Source organism: Phyllostomus hastatus, unplaced genomic scaffold (assembly GCF_019186645.2).
Source record: "Phyllostomus hastatus isolate PE091 unplaced genomic scaffold, TTU_PhHast_1.1 phas_contig_148, whole genome shotgun sequence".
In the NCBI taxonomy this organism is placed as follows: Eukaryota; Metazoa; Chordata; class Mammalia; order Chiroptera; family Phyllostomidae; genus Phyllostomus; species Phyllostomus hastatus.
Window position 1 is genome coordinate 3,973,728 of NW_025333607.1, and position 14,345 is coordinate 3,988,072.

Sequence of the window (14,345 nt, forward strand, 5' to 3'; positions counted from 1 at the left end):
TGTCCAGTCTACTCACTCGGGGTAATGCTCCAACCCACGAATCAGAACTGCCTAGCAACAGTGGCCCTGGGCAGTGTGACCCTGGCTTGTATCTAACGCTCTCTCTCCTGCACGAGGGGGCAGCGGCATGCTTCTCAGTCAGGGGAACAGACTCCCATTCACTTGTTCCTCCACTTATGCGTCCCCTAATCCATACCCCGCCTGTGTCCAAAAAGACATGGGCGTCACCGGTCAGTTTCACTGAGCAAACGACAGCTCCGAAAATGGGAGCCCTTTTTGCAGTAACTGTAATGTTTCATTCCTTAACACGGTGACACTGCTAACAAACAGGATGATGCACTCGAGGTAACATGTGTCTGCTTTGGAACTGACTTTTGTCCCGAACTGTGTGGCAAGGCTTACAGACGTCACCCAGCACTCACCCAACCCGTAACTTTCTGCTGAAATGTGGACACTTTGCAGAGTGTGGGGCTTGTGTTTTTTTTTCTTTCTTTTTTTTTTAATTACTTGGAACTGGAGAGGTTGGCCTGAACACCCACCACATGAAAATAATCAAGAGGTCGTCTGCCAACAGAAAACAATTTCAAAAGTACGGAATGCAGAATTCTGTGCCCAAACCACTTGACAGCGTCCCAGAAAGGCTTGTGCTGACATGTTTTCAGTCTAAGAGGGCTTTGGCATTCCAGGCTTTTGAAAGAATGTCTCCTGTTCCAGAGAGAAGGGGCTGCCCGTCTGCCCCTCTCTTCCCTCTAGAGTCAAGGAATCTGGGAGTCTTGCTCTGGAACACGCACTTACACATGAAGAGGAACCTTCAGATGGAAAGTCAAGAACACGGCTCTTTTGTTGATTTTTATTTTTTTAAGAATAGTTGACATGACACATTACACAAGTTTCCCACCACCACCACTACTTTTGGAAAACAAAGAATGTAACATACTTTATTGTTTCTTCATAATCAGACCCAAATCAACAAAAGTCAGAAGTTTATAAATATAAGTTCACTACAGTTAACGAAGTCACAACAAATTTGGAAACATCAGGATTCCTAGAACTTAACTCTCGTAACATCCTTTATAAAGTCAGTGTATAGCCAGCAAAGAAGCCACACAGCTATTAAGCAGTAGAATCCTGGGCGAGAATACCAAAAAACCTCAAAACAAATTTCCACATCCTGCTGACCCATTCAGCCCAGTGTTGTTAGTACTGCTGTGGAACTGTTGTTTTTTTCTTCTTCTTCTACTGAGACTCTCTTAAGTAATCAGAAAGGCCTGTGCATAGTATAGTGAATCTTTGCCCATCACACTCTCACACACACACACACACACACACACACACACACGTGTATGTATATAAAATAAGGCAGTCTTCTTGTGGAAATATTTTCCATAAGCCTTGAAACACTTCAGTTTGGCATATTAATGCTGATAACAGATGTTGCTGCCCTGGCTAACTCGAACTCAGTATAGGCTGTGGTTTAGATGCTCTGAGCCTGGGACCAGAGCCCACGCCAGGCAGACACGATACTCTCAGAGAAGGTGATGATCTGGTAGCCATTTCACCTCACAAGGTGGCATAGTGCGCCCAAACAGTGGGCAGGCAGTTACTGGTCATTTTTCTGCATTGTTTTGTGATACCATGTGTGTCTGAAGACTGCTGGGCTGGGTGTGTCAGCTTCTCCTGGTCTCCCACCAGCCCACACACCCCACCAAAGCTCCTAGCAGAAATGGCATCAAGCTTAGCATCCCCTGGTCCACTCGAGAACACAGGCCCAGCCCTGGCTGGGTAGCTCAGTCGGTTGGAGCATTATGCTGATACACCAAGGTTGCAGGTTCAATGCCCCGTCAGGGCACATACAAGGATCAACCAGTGAATGGGTAAATAAGTAGAACAACAAATCATTCTCTCTCTCTTCCTCTTTCTCTAAAATCAATAAATTGATGACATTAAAAAAGAAAAAGAAAAACAACACAGGCCAGAGTGTCCAAGTGACCTGCTTCAGGTCTCACGCCAGGTGGGTGAGGAGACCTCAGCTATCTCCTGTGCGGATATTTGCATGTATTTTAAAAAGAACCTGCGAAGACAGGAGAAATGGGAGGTAGCCCCACCAGTGGGCTGAAGGAAGAACTGCAGCGTGAGAAGAGTGAATTCTAGGTCTTAACTGCACGTTTTCTTCATCTGAAGGCGAAGTCCTTATTGTTCTGATGCCTCGGTTTACCAAATTCATAAAGTAAAGAGACACTGATGTTCTAAGTCATTGTTAAGAGTAACGAACGGCTTTGACAATACAAATTAGACAGCCTGGCAGAAACAATGAAAGCAATCTGAAAACGTTTAAGATCTAGCTCTCTCCTAAGTGCTAAGAGCGAATTGCCCCTGGGAAGTCCACTGTCTGCAGTTTCGGAACCAGCTTTGTCAGCTCAGGAATTCGCTTGAAGGGCCGAGGGAGGAGGCTAGCCAACAAGCACATCAGCGTTCATCTGTATTTGGATTTTAGCTGTCTGTGACAAGCTTTTTAGTCATTTTAGGAAATCTATTTCTCTACTTCCATCCACCAGTAGTCTGGGCGACGACTCAGACCCAGGCTGTCTGCCCCCACGGGCTCAGCTTCCTTCTTCCCCGAGTGAACTGCAGTGCTGAGTGCGGATCTTCGTTCTCTCCGTGGTTTTGCACTGCCTTTGGCAAAGGTATTGCCATGAGGCCATTGCATCCGGATATTCACTTCAGTTAATAAATTACAGCCCACAATTAGCCCTTTTAACTTTCCTTCCTTTTCTCCTTCTGCAGGGAGCTCTGTTATACATAAAACTGACCCCCCACAAAGAGTTTGAAGAAAACATTTATTGTTAAATGTTTAGATCTTTGGATATGATTGGAAACATCACCTATACACATAATTGTTTAAAATGATAACACTACTTTATTTATTTATTTATTTTGTTGGATTAGACTGGAGCAAATATGACCCCAGAACAGAATACTGAAATCTTACTGGTAAAAGCCAAATTTTCCTGCAGATTTTTTTTTTTTAACAAAACATACTTGCAAATAACGAAGCGAAAGTTGGCCCAGTTCACATTGGCTAATTTCTGTTTCATGAGACATACAAACAATAACAATGAAAGTTTAAGAAGTTGTGATTGTTTTGCTTCTTACAGCTCCATGAAGCTGTATCTGACTTCACGTGTTTCTCTCTTTGGTGCACCGCAGCTCTTCCTGCTCACCCGTCTCCGGGCAAAGTAGCCGGGCTCGGAGTCCTGCAGTAGCAATGAGATGATTTCATGAGAGTTTCCTCTTTGTTTTTAAGGAAATGGGTCCTAAAGAGTTAGAGGCGCAGTATTCCAGTTTGGTGAGTGCCCAAACCATTTCCTCACCGACCCACCGGTGCATCCCGGAGCCGACTCTTTGATCCCAACGACAGCATCAGGTCTTCGCTGAGGTCCATGCAGACCGACACGGGGCGGCTGCCACTGTGTCACACAGGGCGGTGTGGCGGCCACCGTCTCTCCCCTCGACCTCCCCCCCTCCACTGCTGCAGACATTTCGTCTTTGGACTGGTGCCCTAGGAAATACACCAGGTTTTTTTTTCCCCCTATAAATATACAAATAGCCATACCTTAACACTCTTTTTATTAACACTCACAAATGTTAACACCCCTGTGCTAGGCCTCTATACTGTGCCTACGTGATTTTTTAAAATGCAAAATGCCAACAAAATGTTATTGTTAGACAATAGGACTCACACCTAAATTTCTGCTCTGACACTCGCCTTCAGTGTTACTGTAAGCAAATCACTTAACCTTTGAATGCCTACGTTTTTAGTTTCTGAAGATGGCAAAAGAATTTATGCTTGAAATAGCTTTCTAAAATGTCCATATGGAAGATAAAATAAATACAAAGGTATCATATTATTTTTAACCTTTTAGAATTTTAACATCAATTTCTTTTCAGTTCCCTTGCTGCTGAAAGTATAAGTAGGAAAGTTAAAATTTGAGGCTGAGAGAAAATTTACCACTTTAATATTTTCAAACGTGAGAAGTTAGTTCCCTATTTTCTCAGTGTCTTCCTACTGATATCTTTTAAAAGAGCTTAGTGAGTGTCTTAAAATATAAGTTAGACCCTAATCCAGATATTATTCCAGAAAAGTGCATTTCATCCTGCTCTTCCCAAAAAGTCAATAGGAGGCTTCTGGCACCAAACCGCTGTTGAATCCCTTCCAGTTCTGCTACAAATTTCCTTGCAGACTGAGCGAGTGTGTGACCTCAATCTCTCCTTTGTCTGTACTTTTTTCTCAGCTCTTTAAATTCTGACACAGTAAGGCAGTTAACCTACATCAAGACCCCGAATTTCACCCTGACGGGGACCTGTACATGTGTTTACACGGAGGCTGGTGACTAACAGCTTCTGTGTGTAATGTTCGGATGATCAGTGCTCTGTGGACTTTATTTGGCCTGGTTCTTAGACCCTCCAGAGAGAGTTCATCTCCTCCACATGCAAACGTCTCTTTAACCTCTGAACACTTTCAGTGCACAGGGGAGGCAGGCTACAGGGAGAGGTCGAACAAAGGGAAAGTATTTCTAAAAAAGTATATATGCAATTTGAAAAATAGAATTATCTCATAAAAGTTACTTAGAAGAAAGGCTCTCTTACCTATTACATAAGGTTCATTTATGTCCTGACTCTCCACAGGATGTGTAGATGTATTCATATAAACAAATGTTCAAATACATATTCACAACTTTTTTAAAGTGGAAAATTCCTGAGTATCACACGTGTTCTTTCAGCCTTATGGTACTTTGCTCACGTACAAGGAGCCTAGGACAGTAGCCACAGAAATCCAAAGGCCACGTCACTGCATTTTTTTCTCCTTCAAATATGCCAAGGTCAGAGTTTAAGAAGCTTTAGCGTGGTTGCAACATCATGCTATTAATAGAGAGTGCTCTCTGAAGAATGAAGGTTGCGATCCCACATGTGGATATAGGGTGAAGGCTGAACTCAGCCGTCCCTGGAACACCACCTCCGGCAAAGCAGCCACCCACACGTTGCTGGGGGCAGGGGGTGGCACCCTCCCTAGGCTGCACGTCCTCTAGTAAGAACCATGTCTCCACAGGGCCCTGTCCACCGTCAGTACAAGAGCCTCTCGGCTGCAGTGAGCCTCGGGGTGCAGTAGGCTCAGATCTCAGACATTTAAGGCGCACACAGTGAAGCCCATGGAAACCGGGTGGGAGGGAGGTCAGGCCTGTCCTTCCCGTTGAGCTACTGTACTGCATAGAGTTGCTTCCTCTGGTTCACCTTCCCATTACTTCTCTTACTCCTGCTTTATCAGGAGCCTACCGACTGGCTTTCCTTTTGTTTCTAAATTGTGGTTTTTATTTGCACTTTTAAAAATCTTAGATACTAGGGCTGGTAAAGGCTGTTGCTTCATCTAGACTTTCAGCAGGAGAATTCCCCCTAGGACGTTTCCTTTAGTTCTTAAGTCGAATTGCAGCATTTCAGCATTCTGGTTAAAAGCCAGACTCAGCCCACTGCCCCGTCACACCGCACACGGCCTCCGCCTGCCCGTCCACATAAGGATGGGTGGGGGCTCACCGCAGCCACACTGGTAACCTTGACTGTGAACGGCAAAGATTATCATAATTCTCCTCGGAGAGGACCTGGGGCCTTAAGCAGGAGGGCAGAGTCTACGTGACTAAAACACACTGACTTCCTCTTTCATAAGTCATCACATGATGAACTACAATTACAATTACTGCCTTGTCTCTGCGAATTGCAGACGCATTGCCTCACCCTAGAAACCCCGCTCCTGTGCTCAGAGGAGGCGGTGACTGCTGCAGCCATGCTTTGGAAGGTATCCAGCTCCAGGCTGCGCTGGGCGGGGAGGGCGGGGGTGGGAGACAAAAACAAAGCTGTGTTTACTTAGCATACATCGATAAAGCTGCTTCAGAGCTACATGAAAGGCCAGGCAGCAGGAAAGACTTGATACAATATAAGGAATTGCTGCTCTGGATCCCCCTTGCGCCAACCTTAACCCCCTTGATGCTGGATCCTTTTATGGCCAGAGAGAGACCATAAACTAGCCTTTCCATTTTCCTGAGGGCATTTCATTAAGGAAGTTACATCAGCCCTGTTTCGACATTAAACTGGTAGTGTAGGGTAAGAGGGAACTGCCCTCAATTTGGAGAAAAAAAGCTCTGTTCTACAGAAATTCTTACTTAGTACCTCCCAAGGCAGAGTTTGCATGTCAGTATTTCTACTTTGGGCTTTCCCTGGAGGGTATTAGCACTGCTTGCAGGTAAATGAGTATAATTAGGCCATGGCTCTAACACCTAGTTTTGTAATGTTTCTGTTGCTGCCTTGTGGGGCCATCTCTTGGGGGTGCCCGAGATGGCTCATCTCTGCAGCACAAAGACTAGGCCTTATCCCCTTTGGGCCAGATGGGCCAAGTCACATGCTAGAATGTGGCACTCGGTCACCATGGAGAGTGACCAAAGGGACAGGTCCCTGAAAGAGGTACTACAGCTGGGACCAGGAGTTACCAAACCCACTGTCCCCAGGTGCTTCCCCAGCTAGGAGGACGTGAGGCAGGATTGCAATTGCAAGGCAGGATCCAGAACAGGGGGAGACCTCTATGGCAGGCACACCTTCTCTGGAAATCCCCAAGAGATTCGGCGTTAGCCTGAAAAACATTTAGGCCTGACATTACGTTTTCTGTGCCATTGCAAACAGGTTTTTTCATGTGCTTTAAGCAGCTCCCTCCACTGTTTTTCTAAGGGTGTTTTTCCTCTTCCTTGTGGTTAATCCTTTGAAGCAACCTGGCATTTTCAATAGCAACAACTAGAGAGAAACGTCAGCAGGATTTTTTTCTCTCTCCACCTACCAATCCAGCGGTAGGAAAGATAATATAATTAGTACCCTGTTCTTCCCACACTTAACCAGCTCATTCCAGTCTCGAGGAGCCATGTGGGCCCGTCTTCCAACAAAAGCGGCTCCAGAGGCCGCCCTTGCAGAGTTGAAGTGTCAAAGTCCCAACTGAGAGTGACTAAGCCTTAATCTATTAGTCAGTAAAACCAACGACCGGCCAAAAGTGATTTACTATAATACACACCAGCTCCTCCTCCCGATGCAAGTGTGAAACTCAAGTGCTCAGTTCAGCCCGGGCAGAGCTGGGGCTGCCAACCATGGCGGGGCGCGCCGGGCTGGCTGTTCACGCCAGGCGCGGACTCCCCCCCACCGGCGCTGAGCCTGGCCCGGGCCGCGTGGTGCGCGCACATCCGCTCCACCTCTGACTAAGCCCGCAAGCGGCGGGCCCGGCCAGCAGCACACACCACGGCCCGCGCCGCGCTACCTCGGACCCACGCGGGGCCCGGGAGCTAGGCCTACAGAAGCAGGGCCGCCGGGAGGCGGAGCTTAGGGGCGCAGGGCCGCCGGCGGGCGGGGGCTGCGCAGTGACGCAGCGCGCTGGCCGCAGACTCGGATCCCAGGAATGTGCGTTCGCTCAATGAGGCCGCCAGCACCAGCAGCGCCGAGTCACGTCCGCGCGGAGCGTGCGCACTCGGCAGCGGCGCACGCGGGCTTCGGCCCCGCGCCCACGTCACGCGCCCGCCTGGGCCCTACATAAGTGGCCCGGTGCTGGCGCTGTGAGGACTGCGCTTGGTGAAAAGGGGAAGCCGAGCGGGAGGGAGGCCTCGGTGTCGGGAGGTCGTTCTCCGCCCCCGCCCATAAGGTCCCAGGCTTGGGAAGTCATTATTCAGTGTTAGGAAAACTTCAGGGGGTCGGCGGCGCGTGCCCGGCTCCAAGACACACGAGTGTAAAGCACTGTTGAACAGTCTAACTCCTAAAACCCTGTGAACCACGCTACTGACAGCCAGTACAGTCGGAACCAAGTCACAAAGTGGCCCCGCTTTAAAAACACGAGTATTAGCACAATTTTACCCAAACCATGAGGGAGGAGTTCCGACCGGGTTGAGGTCGCTGGGCGATTACAACAGAGCAGACCGCACTTGTAGCGCCTTTAGCTGGGACGCGCCACCCGAGCGGCGCGGAGCGGACTCTCCAAGGAGTCTCTGCGCGGGGGAGGGGCGCGCGCGGGCGCGCGCGGGGCTGGGCAGGCGGGCGCGCGCGCACGAGGGGAGGGAGCCCGCGCAGGCGCTGTGCGAGGCTGTCGAAGAATCAAGTCTGTAGAAGTGGAGCGGCGCGGCGGCAGCAGCAGCAGCGACGACGGTGGCGGAGCTGAGGCGGGCTGGGCGCTGCTGACGCGCGCGCTGGAGAGCGGCGACGCCCGGAGCAGTGAGGGAGCAGCAGAGCGACCCGGGGTCCGTGCCGTGCCCCGGCTCCACGCCGCCCGGCCTCCGCCGCTCCGGCGCGGCATGCCCCACCGCTCGGGCTGAGCTTGCCTCGGCGGCCGCCCCCCGGCCCCCGCCCCCCGTCCTCCCCGCCCCCCGCCCCGCACTCCGCGCCCGCCGCCGTCGCGACCTGCTGCGCTCGCCCGCGCCCGCGCGGCCCGTCTTCGCTCCGGTCTGGAGGCCCGCCGCGGCCCCGGCCGAGCCCCCGCCGTCGCGCCCGCCGCCCACCCGCGCCCGCCGGGGGGCCGTGCTGCCGCGCCTGCAGCCCCTCGCCCCGCGCCCGCCGCCCCTCGTGTCCCGGGGGCGCTGCGCGGGCGCCGAGCCCGCGCGGGCTCTGCCTTTGCCGCCGCCCCTGCCGCCCCTGCGGCCGCCGCCGCCGCTGGTGGGGGAGCCGCGGGGTTGGGGGGGCAGGAGGGCGCGCGCGGGGCCGGCGGCGAGCGGCGGCGCCCCCTCCTCCGCGGGCTCCGCGGACATGGCTGCGGCGGTGGCGGTGGCGGCCGCGTCCCGGCGGCAGTCGTGCTACTTGTGTGACCTGCCCCGCATGCCCTGGGCCATGATCTGGGACTTCACGGAGCCCGTGTGCCGCGGCTGCGTCAACTACGAGGGTGCCGACCGCGTCGAGTTCGTCATCGAGACGGCGCGGCAGCTCAAGCGGGCTCACGGCTGCTTCCCTGAGGGCCGCTCCCCGCCCGGCGCCGCCGCCGCTCCGGCTGCAGCGAAGCCGCCGCCGCTCTCGGCCAAAGACCTCCTCCTGCAGCAGCAGCAGCAGCAGCAACTCGGCCACGCCGGCCCTGAGGCGGCCCCGCGCGCCCCGCAGGCGCTGGAGCGCTACCCGCTGGCCGCCACCGAGCGGCCCCCACGCCTCGGCCCTGACTTCGGGGGCGCCCGGCCGGCCGCGGGCCTGGCTCAGCCGCCGACGCCGCAGCCGGTGAACGGCATTCTGGTGCCCAACGGCTTCTCCAAGCTGGAGGAGCCGCCGGAGCTGAACCGCCAGAGCCCGAACCCGCGGCGCGGCCACGCCGTGCCGCCCACGCTGGTGCCGCTCATGAACGGCTCCGCCGCGCCTCTGCCCGCCGCGCTCGGCCTCAGTGGCCGAGCCGCTGCCTCGCTGGCCGCCGTGTCAGGGGCCGCAGCCGCCGGCCTGAGCTCTGCGCCGCCCGCCGAGCTGGGCGCGCACAAGCGGCCAGCGTCTGTGTCGAGCTGCGCGGCTGCGGAGCACGAGCAGCGTGAGGCGGCAGCCAAGGAGAAGCCGCCGCCGCCAGCGCACCGCGGCCCGGCCGACAGCCTGTCCACTGCGGCTGGGGCCGCCGAGCTGGGCGCCGAGGGCTCGGGCAAAGGCCGCGCTCCAGGAGAACAGGACTGGGTCAACCGACCCAAGACGGTGCGGGACACGCTGCTGGCGCTGCACCAGCACGGCCACTCGGGGCCCTTCGAGAGCAAGTTTAAGAAGGAGCCGACCCTGACTGCAGGCAGGTTGTTGGGGTTCGAGGCCAACGGGGCCAACGGGTCTAAAGCAGGTAGGGGCGGCAGTGAAGTGAGGGGACCTAGGGGAGAAAGGGACCGAGAATGCTCCGCGTTGGGGTGGGGGGTGGGGGTGTTCTCTTTCCATTCACCATTTTACCCTAACCCAGAAACAACAAACACCCAACTTCCTGCTCTGCCCCAGGCGGAACCACTGCTCAGTGGCAACGTGTTCTTGTGCTGAAGCAGCACAACAGAGATGAGTCAGACTGGGCCCATAGGCACTGACACAGGGTTTTCCTTTCCCAGCACATTCTCGGATGGGAGCAGGAGGGCGCCAGTCACCTTTCAACCTGTTGGGGGACCTTAGCACTCCTCTCCACAGTTAAACCCGGGGACATGCATGCATGTGTATGTAGAAACGAAGCAATTGTATGTGAGCCATTTTCTGAGGCGTTTTAAAAACTGCTGTAGAGCCTCAGAGCCAGCCCAGAAGTGTTTTCAGTTGCACGTGTATTTGAAACTCGTGTGTTTTTGCATACAGGCTTTTAGATGATAGAACTGTTTGGTGACTTTTGTTTCACCTTAACAAATGGTCCTTTTCAGTGCATGTTCATTTATTTCCTCTTTTCCCCTTTTATTTGCTTGTTTTTTTCAGTTGCAAGAACAGCAAGGAAAAGGAAGCCTTCTCCAGAACCGGAAGGTGAAGTCGGGCCCCCTAAAATCAATGGAGAGGCGCAGCCGTGGCTGTCCACGTCCGCTGAAGGGCTCAAGATCCCCATTAACCCTGCGTCCTCTTTTGTATCTCCACCACCGCCCACTGCCTCACCTCATTCCAACCGGACCACACCGCCTGAAGCAGCCCAGAACGGCCAGTCCCCCATGGCAGCCCTGATCTTAGTCGCAGACAATGCAGGGGGTAGTCACGCCTCGAAGGATGCCAACCAGGTTCACTCCACGACCAGGAGGAATAGCAGCAGTCCACCCTCTCCGTCCTCAATGAACCAAAGAAGGCTAGGCCCCAGAGAGGTGGGGGGCCAGGGGGCCGGCAGCACAGGAGGACTGGAGCCAGTGCACCCTGCCAGCCTCCCGGACTCCTCTCTGGCAGCCAGTGCTCCCCTGTGCTGCACCCTCTGCCACGAGCGGCTGGAGGACACCCACTTTGTGCAGTGCCCATCGGTCCCTTCACACAAGTTCTGCTTCCCTTGCTCCAGACAAAGCATCAAACAGCAGGGAGCTAGTGGAGAGGTCTATTGTCCCAGTGGGGAAAAATGCCCTCTTGTGGGCTCCAACGTCCCCTGGGCGTTCATGCAAGGGGAGATTGCCACCATCCTTGCTGGAGATGTGAAAGTGAAAAAAGAAAGAGACTCGTGACTTTCCAGTTTCCGAAAAGCCCAGTTGTTACCCTTAACTAAAACTGCTTGAATTGTATATATATCTCCATATATATATATATCCAAGACAAGGGAAATGTAGACTTCATAAACATGGCTGTATAATTTTGATTTTTTTGAATACATTGTGTTTCTATATTTTTTTTTGACGACAAAAGGTATGTACTTATAAAGGCATTTTCTTCTTTTGTTAACGTTATTAGCATATCTCTGTGCTTTATTATCCTGGTGACAGTTACCGTTCCATGTAGGCTGTGACTTGCGCTGCTTTTTTAGAGCACTTGGCAAAATCCAAAATGCTTCTAGCTGTGTTTGTATGCACTTACTTTAAAAAGAAAAAAAAAAGCCAAATACATTTTCTGACATTGTAAGATCGCCTTACTGTCTGTTATTCCTTGTTGCTGCCCCCTTTCTCAGGCTGGAGGCCAGCTAACTGGTGGAGGAGGAGAGGAGGTGAAGGCCAGGGGCACTGTTGCTGAGTGGGCCTGCCCCTGGGAAACACCACGTTCACCCCCAGAACATTAGCTTTGGAGTCTTTTTTTTTTTTCTGAAAGTTCGGTTGTTGGGACATGGAGGACTGCCTGAGAGTTGCTGCTGAGAGATTTTTGGGACTGGCTTGGAGGGGAATTTTTTTTTAATTTTTTTGAAGGCAAAGTTGATCACTGTTCGCTGCCCATGTAATCAGTTGTAAGATGATAATGCTGCATGCTAGTTGGTTACATAATACACAATTCAGTGATGGATGGTGGCGTGTACAGCATGGCACTGCCATGTTTGACCAGGGCCTGGCTCTGCAGCGCCCCTTCTTCTGTGTAAACACCCCGGAGCTCTGTTGTTGCTGCTGCTGTTGTCATGTCCTCGGGAGAGAGTTTGCAAGAGAACTTCCAGTCCAGGCGAACTTGGAGATTGTGGGGTCGGTTTCGTTTCTGTTTTGTGTGTTGTTGTGTGTTTTTTTTTTAATCACTTACCTGTAGTGCTGTTGCTGTTGATGCTGTCGACCACACCGTTTCTCGTGAGTGCTAACTACAGTATGGTACAATGACAGTAGCAGCACAGGGTGCTGCCAGGACTGCCCGTGGGCATATCAGTGACAGCCCAAATGGGGGTGGAGGACACCTGTAATTTCCTCCGTACATGTGTTTGAAATACCAAGTGAATAATACAGTTCTCCTGGGAAAAAATGATAAACTAGTGAAAATTAAAGAAAAGGTTTGACATCATAGACAGGTTCCACTTCTCAACTATTTTTAGAAGCCTTTTGTAAACTGATTTCTTTCGATCACTATTTTGCATCAGTAAAATGATTTTTTTTAACCAATAAATCAGTTATTAGAAATAGTTGTCTCAGAGCGATACTGGTTTTTTGTTTTCTTGTTTTTGTGCTGTTTTAACATCCACAGGAACACTATTTTAAGTCCTTTTACGTTCAGGAGTTTGCAACTTGGCCCTATAATTAGGCTGAATCATCGCTTCAAGGTCTATTACAACTTCTGTGTATCGTTCACAACCCAGCTTCTATTTTAATTTGAAAATAGAGATTTGTTACCCACTTTGGGTTATTTTTTAGTTGTTTTTATCTTTTTAAAATGGCTCATATTTTTTCGTGGTCGGGTTATTAACACTTGAAAATCAGATACTGCACCAAATACAGTATTTTTCGTAGTGTTTTTAATGAGTGCACCTATGAACGCTGTACAAGTTCATGTTACAAGTCATTGTTACATGACCAGCAGACTTGCATGATTAACCAGTTTGTTGTTACTTTTTTTTTAATTGGGGTAGTTATGACTCAGATCAGACTGGTTTCTCTTATGTAAATGTACACATGCAGAAACAGAGTCAGTTTTACATGCCCATGAAGATATCTGTAAGGAATTCAACTATTATGGTCTGTTGTATAAATGTGCATTTAGGCACTTTATTATAAACTGAAATTTGACCTCTTAGATGTTACAAGTTTATCAGTCACTTGACCTAATTTGTGGTAGCTGTCTGTATGTTTTGCAATCTTGATACAGATAGATAGCTTCCCAAAAAGAATAACAAAGAATCATCCTGCTGTTTTGAATAAGTTTATCCAGCTGTGGAAAAGACAGCCCATCGTTCTCTGTGCTGATGAGGGTTAAGGGGAAGAAAATGAACAGCTTTCAAGGGCTGTGTGTGGAGGTTACTCCTATTAAAAAATTAGATTTGCATGAGTCTGCCTGGCCCCTGGGTGGCCTTTGTGGAAGACTTGCAGCTGGAGAGTGTTGATCTGGGTGGTTTTTCTGGCATTTTCCTAAGTGAAAAAGTTAACATTGGGACGTGGGTTTGATCTTCTGTCGTACCTGATGACAGTACAGAGATTCTCCACAGCTGGATAAAAATGTCGGAAAACTACTTACTGTACACGGGCAGTATCAGGTTTCAGATCCTAATATTTCAGCTGTGCTTTTAATACTCAGAATATTAGGGGATGGGTGTTGAAGCTTTCCCTTTTTTGCTTTACCGATTTATAGGATTTAACAGATGTACTGTCTTTCATGTGGCCTCACCTTAAAAGTTATGAGAACGTACACATGGTTTACAACTTTTATTATATACATTTTCTTGGCCACCAAGTATTTTAAAAAGTGTGCCACCTTTTAACCTTTATTTTTTTTTAAGTTAAAGGTGATACTTTTTCTATATATGATGAAACTCATGTTAACTGCAGTGAGTGTAATCTCAGATATCAACATGATTATATTTTAAAATCACGCTGTGGAACTATCACCTGCATTCTGTCATTTGTCAGATTTACAGTACTTTTTTTCCTTTAACTTTTAGCATTAAATAAAAATAAAATTGGGAGCACTGAACATTTTCTGAGGCCTTTTTTAATTTTTCAGAGTAAGGTTAGAATGGCTATCCCCTGAATCCCTGGTGGCAGTGTGACTAAAGGGTGTGCGGGTTTGGGTTTGGGGGGTTTGACTGGAGCTGCAGGGCAGGAGATAAAGGACACAACGAAAAAGCAAGCTGGTGGTAGGGAAGAGCGGGCTAGGGCCCGGGGAAAGGGCAGCCGGGGAGGGTAAACATAAAGTGGAGAGCAGAGCAAAGTACAGCCAGAAAGCACTTGTTTATTGTTCCACTTGCAGTAGAGCCAGCCTGCTGCAATAGTGGGCTGGAAGGA

The 14,345-nt window shown here is 50.5% G+C and overlaps 1 protein-coding gene across 2 annotated transcripts; it reads left to right on the plus strand.

Annotated features, from left to right (window-relative positions):
- Positions 1 to 8,710: 8,710 nt before the first annotated feature.
- Positions 8,711 to 14,034, plus strand: IRF2BP2 (interferon regulatory factor 2 binding protein 2). 2 transcript variants are annotated; one of them, XM_045860486.1, is made up of 2 exons: positions 8,711 to 9,856; positions 10,459 to 14,034. In XM_045860486.1, exons 1-2 carry the CDS (start codon positions 8,812 to 8,814, stop codon positions 11,172 to 11,174), a joined length of 1,761 nt encoding a protein of 586 aa, XP_045716442.1. In that variant the 5' UTR covers positions 8,711 to 8,811; the 3' UTR covers positions 11,175 to 14,034. The 2 variants fall into 2 exon arrangements, with proteins under 2 accessions (XP_045716442.1, XP_045716452.1); XM_045860496.1 differs by having other exon boundaries at positions 8,711 to 9,808.
- Positions 14,035 to 14,345: the final 311 nt, after the last annotated feature.

What these genes read in the sequence shown, in the direction of transcription:
- IRF2BP2 (XM_045860486.1), top strand. Translation starts at nt 8,812, where the DNA reads ATGGCTGCGGCGGTGGCGGTGGCGGCCGCGTCCCGGCGGCAGTCGTGC. An exon ending in GGCCAACGGGTCTAAAGCAG is followed by an intron (nt 9,857 to 10,458) that starts GTAGGGGCGGCA and finishes TGTTTTTTTCAG; the next exon opens with TTGCAAGAACAGCAAGGAAA.